We start from the raw sequence: 15,563 nt of genomic DNA, 5'->3' as shown, positions 1-15,563 counted from the left end.
ATATTATTATTATTTAAATACCATCGGTATGTGGTGTTACCCGTTTTCAATTTAGTCCATTGATAAGAAGCGCGAATTTAATGTTGTATGAAAATATAAGTAAGAATTACGTTATGACGTTAAAATTACCATATCAAGAGTAAATTCACGATTAAAATTTAGTCAAGATGAAAAATAATCCAATCGAAACAGTTTAGCGAAATGGGACAAAGTTTTGGAATCTTTAGTAATAAAAAAGTAAGCTCTTACGAGTATATAGAGTCAGATTTGGAATTTCAGGCAACGCTGGTGCTTTAAGGCGTGCACGTAACGTTGAAATCAGTTTAAAATTATACGATACCGAAAGATATACAAAAGGTCTACACAAACTCGGCTTGGAATGAATATAAAATAAATTAAATTTACAATTTAAAAAAAAATCTTGTATATTAATTAAGGTTCTTGTATATTGTAAGGTGTTCCTTGTTCTGTTTGTGTATATTTATATACAATCTGACATCGAAGTGCTTATAGGGAGAAAATATGATCTCTATACTTATGTCTAAGTTAAAAAGTATACTATCGTGGTGCGGTGTAGGCGAAAATAGTGGTGTGATATGCAAGAGCCAAGGTACGTCGTAATGCGTAGATCCTCAGCCTAAAATACAGTTGGGTCAGTTGTGTAAGTAAAAGGAAAGATATGAAGAAATTCAGTAAAAAATATTTATATAATCGCAATCCGAGTCACAATGTCATGTATGTGAATGCCAAGCTTATGAAATAACAGACGTAAAAGTAGTGATTTGACCATTTTTTGATAAAACGAGTTTACAATATGGTAAGGCTTTGTGCAAGCTATAAGCTACGGTAGCGCTAAGCAGCATTACTTAGTATTTCGTTCTGATTTTAAGTTCAATATCACAATATCTTAGTTCCCATGGTTAGTAGCACATTAGCGATGTAAGGAATACATAAAATGTGGTACGGCGGCAATATCTATAGGAAGTGGTGATTTCTCATCTGATGACCCAATTGACCGTCCACCAATCAATGGCAAAAAAATATCTATAAATCACTTTGATCGACGTACAAAACCGAAGTAAAATAAATGAGAACAATCGCATAATTTTATTATTTCATGTTCCGTAGAACAGCAACTAAAGATTTTAAGGGAGAGTCGAATCCAATCGAATCGAAATATGTTGCTTATAAATTATTCCGTAAATCGCTCGCTTTTACTGATAAAGATTAACAATAAAATATTTAAAAACATTCCTTGCATCCATACGTCGTGCGATACGTAAATACAAATTGAAATACGGGATTCATCCGTCGCGGGAATTAAAAGGATTCTGATAGTAAAGCACGGTATTACTACTATACTAACACTGTCCACCATCGCGAATCCAACTCGTTACATTTTGTGTAAAAATGAGAAATGAGACAAAAATCCAAGCTTAACTACTAGGCGTGCATAAAACTGTTGACAGCATTTTGTCTTTATAAAAGATTTGTTTTTTTTTACTGCGAGGTGTTTTATCGTGACGTAGAAAGCAGCGTTTTTTGTACATTGAAATGTTTAGATGTTCTTAAAGTCAGTATAATAACTCGCTTTATTTTCTTGTTTTTTTTTTAGTTTTTTCAATAATATTTTGTTTGTATTTTATTAATGCTTGCCTGTGTGTTGCGTTGATTTGTTTATATACTAGTACATAATGGCGATATAGATTTACATATTCTATAATTATAGGATATCACGTATCACCAATTATATTATGATACGTGATATCACATAATTATGATTATATGCCGTGATATCCTAATACACGTGGATTCTAACTGAATATCGCGACTTCAAATTGGAGTACCACTGACTTTTCGTGTATTTATTTTTGAGCGTATTATATAATTTGTGCTCGACGATTAAGAAAAACATCGCGAGAAAACCTGGATATTGGTCCATAGTCTATCACGTATTTCCAGCAACCCACATTAGATCGACGTTTTGGAATAAGTTCCTAACATTCTCTTTAAGAAGAAGGAGCCTTAGTCCGGCAATTACTTTGTTAGTTACATTGAATGACAGTTATATCTAAATAAAAAAGTGTTCTTAATTTAAAAATGAATTCATAAAAGATAAGTGATGAATTTGTCAATTTTTGAAATAATTACAGTAATAATATTTAAAAAAGGATCCAAAAATGTAAGATCTACATAAAAACTCAAACTCACAATAAAAATCATAGAGTATGAATAAATAAAGAAGCCATCAAAAGTATCAAAGAACAATGAAAAGAAAAAAAAACTTAAACCAGCTCAATCTAGTAAAAACATTGTCAAAATCCTAAAAATCCCGTTGGCGTGAAACGGTTTCAGATACGACAGAGCAAACGGCGGATGAAGCTTGGAATTTGCTACGGACATGAAAATGTAATGGAGATTAAACCTTTTAAAATGCTAGACGTATTCGGAAAAATGCAACGTATTCATTCAACCGATAAACCTCTTTCCTTGTGTAAATGAAACAGAATATATGCTTCTTTTTTTAAATGACCATTTTTTAGTGAGCTTTCCTTTTGAGTTATTTGTGCCCGCGGATAGTGCTATCCTACTTACACTCTATAACAATAATAATTGATGATATATATCCGACACGACCAGAATAACTAACGAACCAATGGCTTTAGTTGATTTATACATATACATTAGCAGCCTATAAATTTCCCACTGCTGGGCTAAGGCCTCCTCTCCCTTTGAGGAGAAGGTTTGGAGCATATTCCACCACGCTGCTCCAATGCGGATTGGTGGAATACACATGTGGCAGAATTTCGTTGAAATTAGACACATGCAGGTTTGCTCACGATGTTTTCCTTCACCGCCGAGCACGAGATGAATTATAAACACAAATTAAGTACATGAAAATTCAGTGGTGCCTACATGGGCTTGAACCCGAAATCATCAGTTAAGATGCACTTGTTCTAACCACTGGGCCATCTCGACTAATTACATATAAGATTGTCAATAACGAAGAAGAAACGTGCCAACACCGTTCTCAACAATAGCAGATGTACCTATTTAATTATAATTATGTATAGTGAAATTATGTAATATATCATTATTGGTCTTCCAAATATAACGTTTTTATCCGTGGAAAAATATATTTATCTCCTACCTCATCTAATCGATTATTTTTCTTTATGAAAATATAGAATATAGAAAAAATAATACCGGCAATGTTTAATATAAAAAAAACCTTGTGTAATCGTGCTGGGCGATAAAAGTAAAAATATACAATTTATAATATATTCGAAACATTGTACGTTCGTGAAACGTTGCAGAAATTCTCATTGTTGACCATTTCTGTCGAAATACTTAGTTGCCGACGAAACAGTGAACTGAAACAATTATTGCTTTCCACCGAAATTTTAATTTCCGCAAACAACCGCGGACCTACGAATCACTTTTAGAATTTTAAAATCCAAATATTTTTAAAACACGGTCGAGTGACACTTCGCCGATGACTTCAGGGCCTCATAGCGCTTTCAGAGCTACGAAAAAGTAAAAAACTATCGAGTACTCCTCCAATTATATGGGCCATAAAAGTTTGGTTCCATCACTCGACTTCCTCTTATTTGACTAGTTTTATTGAAACTTTTAAAAAATATTTATAAAAAAATTGGTTTGAGGGCAAAATGGTCTGCCTACTTTTAATGAAAAATAGAACGAAGTCTTACTTTTTTATTCGTTTTTTTTTTTTAATATAATAAGAATCAGTTAATTTATTCCTCTTTAATCTCCTCTTATATTAGTGGTATGAGTAACGACAACGAAGAAGTTCTAAGTTCGATCCTGATTCCTTAGTCTATCGTATCAATCCAATTCTGACAAAACTCTCAATAGGAGAAATACGATCAGTATTAGTTATTTTTTGAGAAACAAGAATTGTAAATTAACAGTCCGAAGGTATCCTGCCATAAAAGCCTGCGCTCAACATAACGTTTTGACTTTAACTTCAACCTCGAAAAATTGCTGCAAAAGTTTTAATTGCAAAATAATAATTTTAGTGATTTATTGAAAACGTTGCTCGTATTCTCAGAAAAATATACAAATTATGAGTAATATACTTTTTGTTCGATTATATTTATATTCTCGGAACTAGAGAGTCCTTTTTTGATATTGATACATTATCATGCATGTGATTTCTAGCCATACCCTTACCCTTCCCGCTTCGTTGGGCATTAAATAAACCCGAAAAAAGGGAGATGGAATATCTTATAAGCATCTACGAATGATAACGGATGATACCGTGCCGATTAGTCACAGTCTCATATCGATACTTTTAATAGCTTTCTCGCAATCGACACAAAAAAAAATGAATGACGCAAAATAGATTATGTGTTTATAATCCTTTGATTAATGAAAAAGAGTAACTTTTTTTGCCGATTTTTCGTACGACTGGTAGATACTCTATTCCTTTATCTGTACTGATAACTTGCAAGCACAATTTCATAGTGATCGGTAAGTAGTTGAGACGTAAAAACATTGTGAACAAAAAAGTTATAATATCAGTGAGGACGTCATTGTACTATTGCTCAATAGTCCATTAGTCCTCTTTAAAGTTTAATTACATCAAATATAAATTGTAAAAGTCCTCAATAATTTAAAATTCGAAGCCCACTAAAGGGAATGGTAAGACATGTGCGCCGCAATGAACAAGTTTGTCAAGACAAATTCTCCTGATTGCAATCGCTTACAAACGGAGACACGTTGGCAGTCTCGTATTGCGCTCCAAATATTTTCTCAAGAGGAACATGACAGCTTTTAGTATCATACAAAATGGTTTCAGAGGACCATACAGGTTAGAGAAATATCCACAGAAGTAGTTACGTCAATCACGACTAATGTTCGCTTACAAACCTAGCCTAATAAAGGTGCCAAAGTAATCTCATTACAATTTCTTTAATTCTTCGCACCTGCTCCAAATTCTAGCAAAGAGGCAAAAAATGTTGATTTAGTCGCTTGTGCCATTCTTAAATTGTAATTAAATCAAATCTATGCAAATCTTTCCAAGTTATGTATGTAGGCCTTCAAATTAAAAAGCACTAAGGCTCGATCTCTAATTCCGAAAAAGAAAACGTAATAAAACTCAAGTACAGAAATCCTACTTTCATGGTTAGGGAATCCGTAATGCAATTAGATTGTTTCCATCAGTCAATATTCAATTCGGTACGTCCGAAAAAGTTAGTACGTACTGATTAGTGAAGGATACTCGTATCGTAAGAAAAGATCCGGAGGCCCATTAATCGCAGTGCGTGCACGGATTAAGTAATATTTATCGTTGTCTCTTTCTCTCTATCGAAGCTGAGGCGAGATGGCGATAAAACGTATTTATTACCTAATACTTTATGCTTCTGTAATATTTAGATCGAACACGCCGTCTACATTTCAAAGGAATTATTGAAGATTAAAATAAAAAATACATTGCCTAAAATTAGTTTTGCCGTGTTTTGTATGAATCCAATTTAATAAATATAGGAAAATTGTAAGAACAAAAATTGGACGAGGCACCTGATGGTAAGTGGTCACCACCGCCCATAGACAATGGCGCTGTAAGAAATATTAACCATTCCTTACATCACCAATGCGACACCAACCTTGGGAACTAAGATGTTACGTCGCTTGTGCCATTAAAATTAACTTACCAATTAACCACAAATACAAAATTATGTACTCTCCCCTATCGATCCTGCAACCGACTGACCGATTTTGGTTACGTCAGCCATTATCAACGGAGAATAGTTTACTACTTGGGGGATATAAGAGTGGTTACGTGTATCTATTTCATTACTCTCATAATTCGGCGAGATGTCAAACAATTTTTTTTTATGACATTGGTTGGATGAGCATATGGGCCATCTGATGGTAAGTGGTCAAAGGTGCTGTAAGAAATATTAACCATTCCTTACATCACCTATGTGCCACCAACCTTGGGAACTAAGATGTTATGTCTCTTATCCTGTGATTACACTGGCTCACTCACCTTCCAACCGGAAAACAACAATACAGAGTGCTGTTATATCTCATGATTGGGTGGTATCTACCCAGACAGGCTTGCACAAAGACCTACCAACACCTTTTCTTGCTTTGACGAGAATTTTAAAAATCCAACTACCAAATTTCTGACTGCTACTGACAATTTCATGACAGAAACATTAGATTGAACACAGGACCTCGAGATCTCCTTTAGACATCCTCGGTCCTATGAGCTAGCTACTAGACAAATCTTTATATGAATACGACTTTCTATTTTGTGTACTAATCGAGTTGCTCACCGCGTTGAGTTCAATGCGTCCGTTCTATGCCGATTGAATCCGAATATGTGAATCATTCCTCGATAAGAAAGCTGAACGCAATCGGTTTGATTAATAAAATCTTACTACTATTTTTATTTAATTCATTCAAAAGATTTTTTAGGAATTTCGTACCTTTTTTCCACTCTCTACAATTAATTCTTTGTTAAATTTGAAACAATTGATTAAATTTCAATCAAGAATCCTCTTAAATATTCAGCACACCTACGGCTGGAGATCTTCAAAATAAGACCATAACCTTTTTGTTTACGTCCCATAACCACTGGAACGAAAATCGGCTTACGCTTTTAATATATAAAATTGGATTTAAGTTTGATGATTTGAAGGTACGAACCAATTGGAACAATTGTTTTTATTTTTGTTCTTTAGTTTATTTCGGATATATTTAAAGTAATAATTGAAATTTCTTAAATCTTTGTTGAAATAGTTGTGAAACATTCAAACGGGTATTACGTAGGAATTCATCTTATTCAATTCCTTTTTGTTTTAATATTTCTGAAATAGCCTTTGAGCATTGCAGATGAGCTGTAACTGAGGATAGTTTAATTTTAGACGTTTCACAAATTTCAGCTGAATCAAGAATTGTTCGGAAGTAAGTTTATTTTTGCTACAGTTTGCAACATATCTTATAGTTTTAACTAATTGTTTTATAATAATAAAATGAATGAGTTTGTCAATTCATTCGTCACCAAGTGTTCAAAGCCCAATAAGTACTTTCAAGTTTCAATTCACAAGTAGACAACAATATGTACAAGACACAATGTATTCACAAAAAACGCGCGTCCATTTTGTAGTGCAGGTTAAGGCATAGATTGAAACGAAACTTAAATTAATTTTGACATATGAAGAACGATTTTTATTCTGCTATTACAGAAATTAAAATTAAAATATACTTTATTCAAGTTGGCTTTTACGAGCACTTTTGAATCGTCATTTAACAAACTATAATAAGTGAAGCTACCACCGGTTCGGAATGCAGATTCTACCGAGAAGAACCGGCAAGAATCTCAGTAGATACAGTACTCTTTTTCAACGTTTAAAAATTCAAAGTCTTGTTAGTTAAATATAATTACATATATATAATGCATCCTGCCTGGAAGTCAACAAGTAGTAGCTCCACGCTCTTTTATCCTCCATATAATCTTTTATTGAATAATACGCCTGTCCCAATGTATTTTTTACAAATGATTTGAATTTGTGAAACGGCAAATTTAGAAATATCTGAGGAATTTTATTATAGAAATGGATACAATACAAAATAATATACAAATATAAAATTCTTGAAGTGCGTGAAGATTAATAGATAGCTTCCAAGAAGAAGTCTCTTCAAGAGTCAGAGCTCGGATAAAGAGGTAGCAATATGTTATGTGGCAGTGTCTGCCAACCTGATCTGTCCCAAATAGTTAAACATTCCGTACCATAAACGACTGTAGTTATTGATCATATACTTTTAAATATATTTCATTCAAAAACACATCAAGTACATAACATCCACTAGTATATTTATAAAGTAAATTTTATACATTTCGATTCTCGCTCAATTACGAACTTTTTCGACTTTAAGCGCACATGTGAAGGAAGATTTTTCATTTTTAATAATTTGTTTTATATCGTAGATATAGAACTTTTTATATGTTTTATATATTATTTAGAACAATCTACACTAAGGGATTTTAAATTTATAAATTTATAATCATGTGAAAAGTTTCGGACAGCTGAATTAGCATCCCACAGGTATCCTGCCAAATAAACGGCTGAATGAAATTGTTGTCTGTTAATAATCCAAAAATTTCATAAAATATTAAAATTGACACCAATTTATTCTTGTATTCTTACGAGAAACTTTATTTATCTCTCTTTAAGATTAATTAAACATGATATATTAATTGATAGTTTCAAATATAGATTATCTTTAGCAGAACAGACGAGAGAGTATGTAGATATGCTGTAGTTACAGCATAAGCTTTAGAAAGTAAATATATATTTTTTTATAATGTCATTGGTAAGCTGACCGGCAAATAGATCATCTAATGCTAAGTCGACACTTCTGTTAGTGGACACCATTTCTTACGCAGCCAATGCGCCTCTAAACCTGGAAACTGATATGTTATGTCCCTTGTAGTTACACTGGCTCACTCACATTTCAAACCGTATCATAACTGTATAAGGTATTATTGCTTGGCGGTAGAATACTAATGAGTGGGTGGTACCTACTCAGACGGGTTGCACAAAGCCCTTCCATATTTTAAGATTCGTTGGCCTCGTTGAGCTAGTTTTTAAGACCCAGACACCCTAAGTTCAAATCCCGGGTCGGCCCAGTCCACTCTTACAAACTTTGCCTCCTCATAGATTGCAAAAGTAAATGTATACACAATTATAATTATAATTATGTACAGTATTATATTTTTCGGAAATTCAATCCGTTAAAAATATGATCCCGCTTGGAAACATAAATTGGTTTAATATTAAATTTAACATGAACAGCGATTAATCTCCAGGAGGGCAAAGTTTGAGAGTACTCGGTGTTTTATCGGTATGGTTTCTTGAGCATAAATTCTATGTAATTTTTTATTGGAATTAAATTTTAATGGAATTTTCTTAAATCCTTTCTTTGCCTTACAAACAAAATTTAAAATTTATAAATTGAACTAATATTATAAATCTGAAGACTTTGATTGTTTGAACTAGCTATCTCAAGTTCTACTATCTACAATGATAAGCTTTATTGAGAATACAACCGCGCTATGAACGACGGGGGCGTAGCAGTTAGCGTTTAAAGTTGGTTGAGCCGTGGGAAGCAATTATTCCTAACTAATACTTTAAATACGAAAATGAGAGTGTTATGATATCACGTCTACATTACTCAATCGATCATCATGGATTTTAGACGTTTGAAAGGTTCCATAAAAGGTACCTAACCTAACCTAACATTTGCCCTCCTCCTCGCACATGCGAGCGTAGCCTTGACCGAAAACTAATATTATAATAAAGATGAACTTCGACTGTCTGCTCTCTGCAAGTTTTCCTTTGATAAGAATTCATGTTCAAATTAAAACGATTCCATTTGGTCTGATTAATATTCAAATTAAAATCCATTCTAGTCAATTTAGGTCGCTACTTACTTATACAGTGATGGTGCTTTGTGCTAGCTCATTAGGTTGGTCCCACCTACTCATCAGATATTCTACCGCCAAGCAACAATAATTAGTATTGTTATGTACCGGTTTGAAGGTCGAGTCGGTGTAACTACAGGCACAAGAGACATAACATCTTAGTACCTAGGATTTATGGCGTATGTTAGCTATTTAAGAAATAGAAAAAAAATCGGGAAAAAGTGGTCCCTTTTGGGTGACCACTTTTAACCAGGTGGTGCACCCACCCGTACGCCAGCAAATTCTATGAAGAAATACAAAAAATCTTATTTTTTAAATTGCAGCACTTCTAAAATATATGTTTGTTATTTATATACAAAAAAATATTTTAGATATGGTCTCATTAACCCCAGGAGCAAATACAAGGCCATTAAGTTGCCCTTTTTCAAGAATTTTCTTAAATTTTCTATTTAACCTAAATGTCGACTAGCAGAGAATGCCTTCAGGCATTGAGAGCGCCTTTTGTTCGAGCATTATATTTGTGTTCGTTATTGATAAAATATTTTATATAAAGTAAATACTTGGTAATAATCTATCTTATTAATAAATATAACTTCCCTCCGAAATATTACATATAAATTGAAGACAAGGTTTAATCAAGAATACGTTATGTTTTGTTTAATTAAATTAAATTTACCGCTGTACTAATAAACGTAAAGATTATCGTTAGAAAATGATACGCGATATGGACTTTTAAACATAAGTGTGCAAGCGTCAAAATAGCGTGTCAACGCTAGTTGATTTACATCGTTTCACTGGTGAGATACGAAGGGAATTGTTACAGATTAGGACGAACAAGAGGACGGGTGTAAAGTTACAAAATGATTTCAAATTCAATATTCTTTATTAAATATAGATGCATAATACTTAATAATTGATTGTCTCATTAAAAACTACAACCAGCTCAGAGCCGAGATGGCCCAGTGGTTAGAACGCGTGCATCTTAACCGATGATTGCGGGTTCAAACCCAGGCAGGCACCACTGAATTTTCATGTGCCTAATTTGAGTTTATAATTCATCTTGTGCTCGGCGGTGAAGAAAACATCGCGAGGAAACCTGCATGTGTCTAATTTCAACGAAATTCTGCCACATGTGTGTTCCACCAACCCGCATTGGAGCAGCGTGGTGGAATATGCTCCAAACCTTCTCCTCAAAAGGAGAGGAGGCCTTAGCCCAGCAGTGGGAAATTTACAGGCTTCTAATGCTAATTCTAATGCTTCTATATCTTACAATTTTCTACAAAACTCAATGAAAATTTGTCTCCAACGTTTATTTAATCAGGTGGATTGTCTATATTTCACGGAGCTTCTATAAAATATCGTTGACAAACGGATGACCGGCTACTATAAGTCATTCTCGTGGAGCGTCACGGCCTATTGTAGCGTAGCATCCATCCGACGTTTGACATTGGTATTGAACGGCACCAATCATGTAACGAATTGCTTTACATTTGTATCTTAACACTGATTTGTGAATTTATTTCTAGTTAAATTTAGACGATTTTCTAATATTTCTGAGTCAATTTATATTCTTTTTATATATTCTGGTAGGCGGAAATGGACCAACTGGCGGAAGTATTCACTACCGCCACTAAACAATTTTAACAAATATTAACAGTTCCTCACATTGCTAATACGTCATCAACCTTTGGAACTAAGATGTTATGTCCAATGTGCCTGTAGTTACAATAACTAACTCACCCTTCAAACCAAAATACAACAATACTGAGTACTGCTATTTGGCGGTAGAATATCTGACGAGTGGGTGGTACCTACCCAGACGAGCTGTCAAATGTTTGTCTCGTGTGACTGTAGCTCACTGTTCCTTCAAACCGAAACATATAATATAATTGTGTATACACACAACAAATGAACTGAGTACTACAAGTGCTGTAATTAAAATATTTTTATAGCATTTGCTGGTGGACGGGCAAATGGACAACCCAATAAAAATCAATCAATGGGCAACCATTAACATGGGCGCCTTAAAAAAATGTCACTTTTCCTTACATAGCTACCATGCACCATCAAGCTTGGGAAATAAATTGATATGCCTTTTATGACTGTAGCCATATTGGCTAACCCACCTATCAAACCCAACATTAACAAATGTTGTTATTTGAATATTTGAATAGTTTGGACGAAGTCCTCCTACCGAGTAAATACTATAATTAATATCATCAAACACATAATATTGTTGAACTTTCACGTTGAAAATAAGTGTTTATATAAATCATCTCAAAAATAGCAAATAAATGTTAACAATTATATTTGGTGGGTTCCAAAGTTATCTGTGGAACCAACTTTCGAACATTCAAGAAAAGAGCCAACTCATTTCTGAAAGGCCAGTAACACAAATGCAAATTCCTCGGTGTTACAAATGTCCATGAACGGCGATAGTTAATTTCCATCAGATGAGCCCCTTACTCGTTTGCCAACTATGCCATAAAAAAACCCGTACTGGAACAGCGTGAAATAAGGTAGGATTCTTCGTTTATAGTATAAAGAGGTAGAAAATTTACCCTTACGTATTTACTACGTAAAATTCGCATTGCGATAAGATGCTGAAACTATTTGTGTATTCTGTACTAAGGAAATTCGACAAAGATAAGGAGCTTCTTAAGAATATACCGAGACGGAAATATAATTTTGTCTAACAATTTCCACTGTATTTGGAATATTCTGACTCAAATTCTAGAATTTTGGGAGACTTGATAATTCGGATCTTTATGTAAAGATGTACGAATTTAAAACGTTAAACGAATGAAACCTTAGCTCTTCTGGAGGAAGTAACGGTTCATAATTAAAGCTGTGGTGTAAATTAAGGGACGGAACGATTAAATAAAAATTAAAATAATCTCTTTTATACACGTTACACAACGGTATACTAGTTTTAAAGGATAACCAAGTTTTATTATATTAGTTTTAATGTTATTGGTATTAAATCAACATATACAAATTAACATATATATTATATCTGCTACTATATCTTATAAAACTGCCAGTTGACTTTTCTTGATAAGTTACCTATTACCCGCCCTCAGCTACGTGTGATGGGAAGTGGGGTGAGGTCAAGTTCAGGTACCCTTTTTGTATTCCTGCCCAAATGTATGCAAAATTAATGATGCTAGTTTCGACAGTTAAGACGCAAGAACGAAACAAACAATTATTTAAACAAATTCACTTCCGCATATGTTCGTTGACGTATTATTAAAACATAAATAAAATATTTATTTTCTTAACTAATACATTAGCCATATATCAACTATAAGTAAACTTTTTAGTTTTTAAACATTAAAAATATTGAATTCAGTTGCATGCACGAATATAAATAAACAGTAAAAAAAAATATTTGAAATTCGAAGGAACGTGAATAAGCGAATCTTTCATTCCTTAAAATATTTAAAACTAAAGAACCGAGGAACGACGACGCGTTCTCCGCTTAACGGCCAAGACGAGACACAATTATACGCGTAATCCGTGAGACTCCTGTCCCACTAGATAATACCACCCGTGTCTCTAAACCTTTGATGATAGGGTCCCGAATAGCTGAGGCACGAATAAATTTGAATAAATACATATATAATTTACTAAGGCAGGTACGAAAATAATATTTATAAAACAATCGCGTTTCGCAAATTATCAAAACTTTTTTTCATTTCACTTTTCCAAATAAATATTATAAGTTATGAATTATGCTTTTTTAAAGTGTGTACAAATGGGTCGTTTGGTCCCGTGAAATCGCTTGAACTGAATTTATATTTGGGGTTAATGTTTTACACTTATATGTTCGTTTATAGAAGCAATACCTCGGTGGTATATTTTTAAGGCTAACATTCATACTTAGAATTTTGCCGTACTATATAGTTGCAGACAAAAGAGGCATTATATTTTAGATATGTATAGACCCGATGGTAAAGAGAGAACCACTTATCATAAGTGGTTAATGATCTTTTTGCTGTATATCTAAAACAAAACACTTTACCCAGTTGTACTGATTACCGTTTGCGATGGCCCGGTGTCAACCTAATCTTAACAGAAGATTGAGGGTTCTAATTTTAAAATGCTCAATTTGGGTTTATAGTTTCTCATCCTATGGTTAGTAGTCAAGGAAAATATAGTGGGGACTGCACTTGTTCAGCGTGATTCTGCTATATATGTATTCACCAACCCCGTATTGTGCAATTATTTCCAAACCCTTGAAAGAGAGATGGCCTTAGACGAACACAGACAATTAACAGATTATTATCTTTCTCCTGATAATGTATCTATAAAGATTTACTCATTATGGTTATAAGATTAAAATCTACACCACTGAATTTTTATATCCTTAGTTTCAATAATTCATCTCGTAGTAAGTGAAGGAAATCATCGTGAGGAACCTGCATTTGCATAAAAATTGGCCCCCTATATAAAACCGTCTGGCATTGAAGCAACTCTTTAGAGTAAGTTCCAGACCTTCCTCCAAAGTTGAGGAGGCCTTAGTAGTCAGACATTTAGGCTATACTTTTTTAAATATATGTATATATAAATAAGATGTGCAAGTAAATTGGTAAATATTTCAAGACACAGTCATTCTATTGCATAATGGGTAATTTTTGCGGCAATGGTTTTTAATTTTGACTTTATTTATTCACTGAGATGATTATGTTCTTTTAAATACTTCGTCACTTCTGCCTCTGATGTTCTTTTTAATATTAAAATTTTGCTTTTAAAATCTTTTGTCTGACAAAATATACGCCAATTATATGCCTTTCCATAATGGATTTTTACGATAGGACATTAATATTTAAGCAGAAAATAATGTAGTACGAGGATTTTCGCTCGATTTATAAAATAATATTATTTAAAAAAAAAATCATATACATATTTTCGGTTCTATTTTGTTCTTGTTTAGGCTTATTTATAAACACTGTTTCCTCCAACCATTTAAAACATTGCAATTCACTAAATCATCGTTCTATCGTTTTAATAGAATCAGCGGCATTCGTTTTATTTTACAAACAAGAGAAACAAAGATAAACTTATAACAACAAGTTATTGACTCAATAAAAGTCAATAAATCTTTTCTGGGGCGAGGTATTCGTTTCTATAAAAAATTTTACAGACATTTATAACTTCACTTATTATCAAAGTTTAATCTAATTTTATAAAAACATGAATATATAATGCTTGTTACAATTCATTACTTAATATTCGTTGACAATAAAATAAATTATATATAATATATCTACCTATTTTAGAAGGTAAATACTAAGAATTTTTGGCCGTTTTTCACGTTACAACTAACATTCAAAGACTAGATAGCTAACGTCTGGAGTAATCATTTTTAATTGAATTAATAAAGATTATTCAACACTCTTAAAAAAACCTAATTGAATAAGTTACTTTTATTTATTATTATTTTCAATATATTTTACTCAAACCTGAGCGAGCACTGATTTTTTATGTGCTTAATTTGTGTTCAAAAATATTAACCATTCCTTACATCGCCAATGCGCCACCAACCTTGGGAACTAAGATGTTATGTCTCTTGTGCCTGTAGTTACACTAACTCACCCTTCAAACCAAAACATAACAAAATTGAGTACTGCTATTTGGCGGTAGAATATCTGACAAGTGGGTGCTACCCAGGAAAACCAGTGATACGCCATTTTGATACGTACATCCTATAAATTTTATAATTATAATAGTCAATGTCGTATATCACATTCTGACATTTAAGGGTCGTGTCGAGTATGTTCCTGCAGCTTTATTTGTATAATGGCTTGATATCGAACTTGTTTTCATTGTCAACTGATATCTCGTATTAATTATCCAATATTAATACTATTTTTATATTGTTTCAGATTATGAAGCCCCGTATCGGGCGCAGCCTTGTTCAGGCGATATGTGGTGTGTGGGAGTATACCTTTTCACTCAGATAGTCGTTTGCCAATTTACCACGGGTACGTATTTTATAGTTTGTTTTAGATGCGCAGAACTGAAATTTAAAAACAACACAGAAAAATGTTTTCATAGATATAAAATTGTCTTTATTAAACACATAATTTTATAGCAT

The 15,563-nt window shown here is 33.1% G+C and overlaps 1 protein-coding gene across 1 annotated transcript in view; it reads left to right on the top strand.

Moving 5' to 3' along the window:
- Positions 1-15,563, top strand: part of LOC125067929 — a 316,383-nt gene that overhangs the window by 87,744 nt on the left and 213,076 nt on the right. Inside the window, exon 2 of the mRNA XM_047676827.1 lies at positions 15,352-15,450. Coding sequence (XP_047532783.1) covers positions 15,393-15,450 — 58 coding nt within the window. The 5' untranslated portion in view covers positions 15,352-15,392. The remainder of the gene's footprint in view (positions 1-15,351; positions 15,451-15,563) is intronic.

This window comes from Vanessa atalanta, chromosome 12 (genome assembly GCF_905147765.1).
Source record: "Vanessa atalanta chromosome 12, ilVanAtal1.2, whole genome shotgun sequence".
Taxonomy (NCBI): Eukaryota; Metazoa; Arthropoda; class Insecta; order Lepidoptera; family Nymphalidae; genus Vanessa; species Vanessa atalanta.
This window is presented reverse-complemented; position numbering and strand designations above follow the sequence as displayed.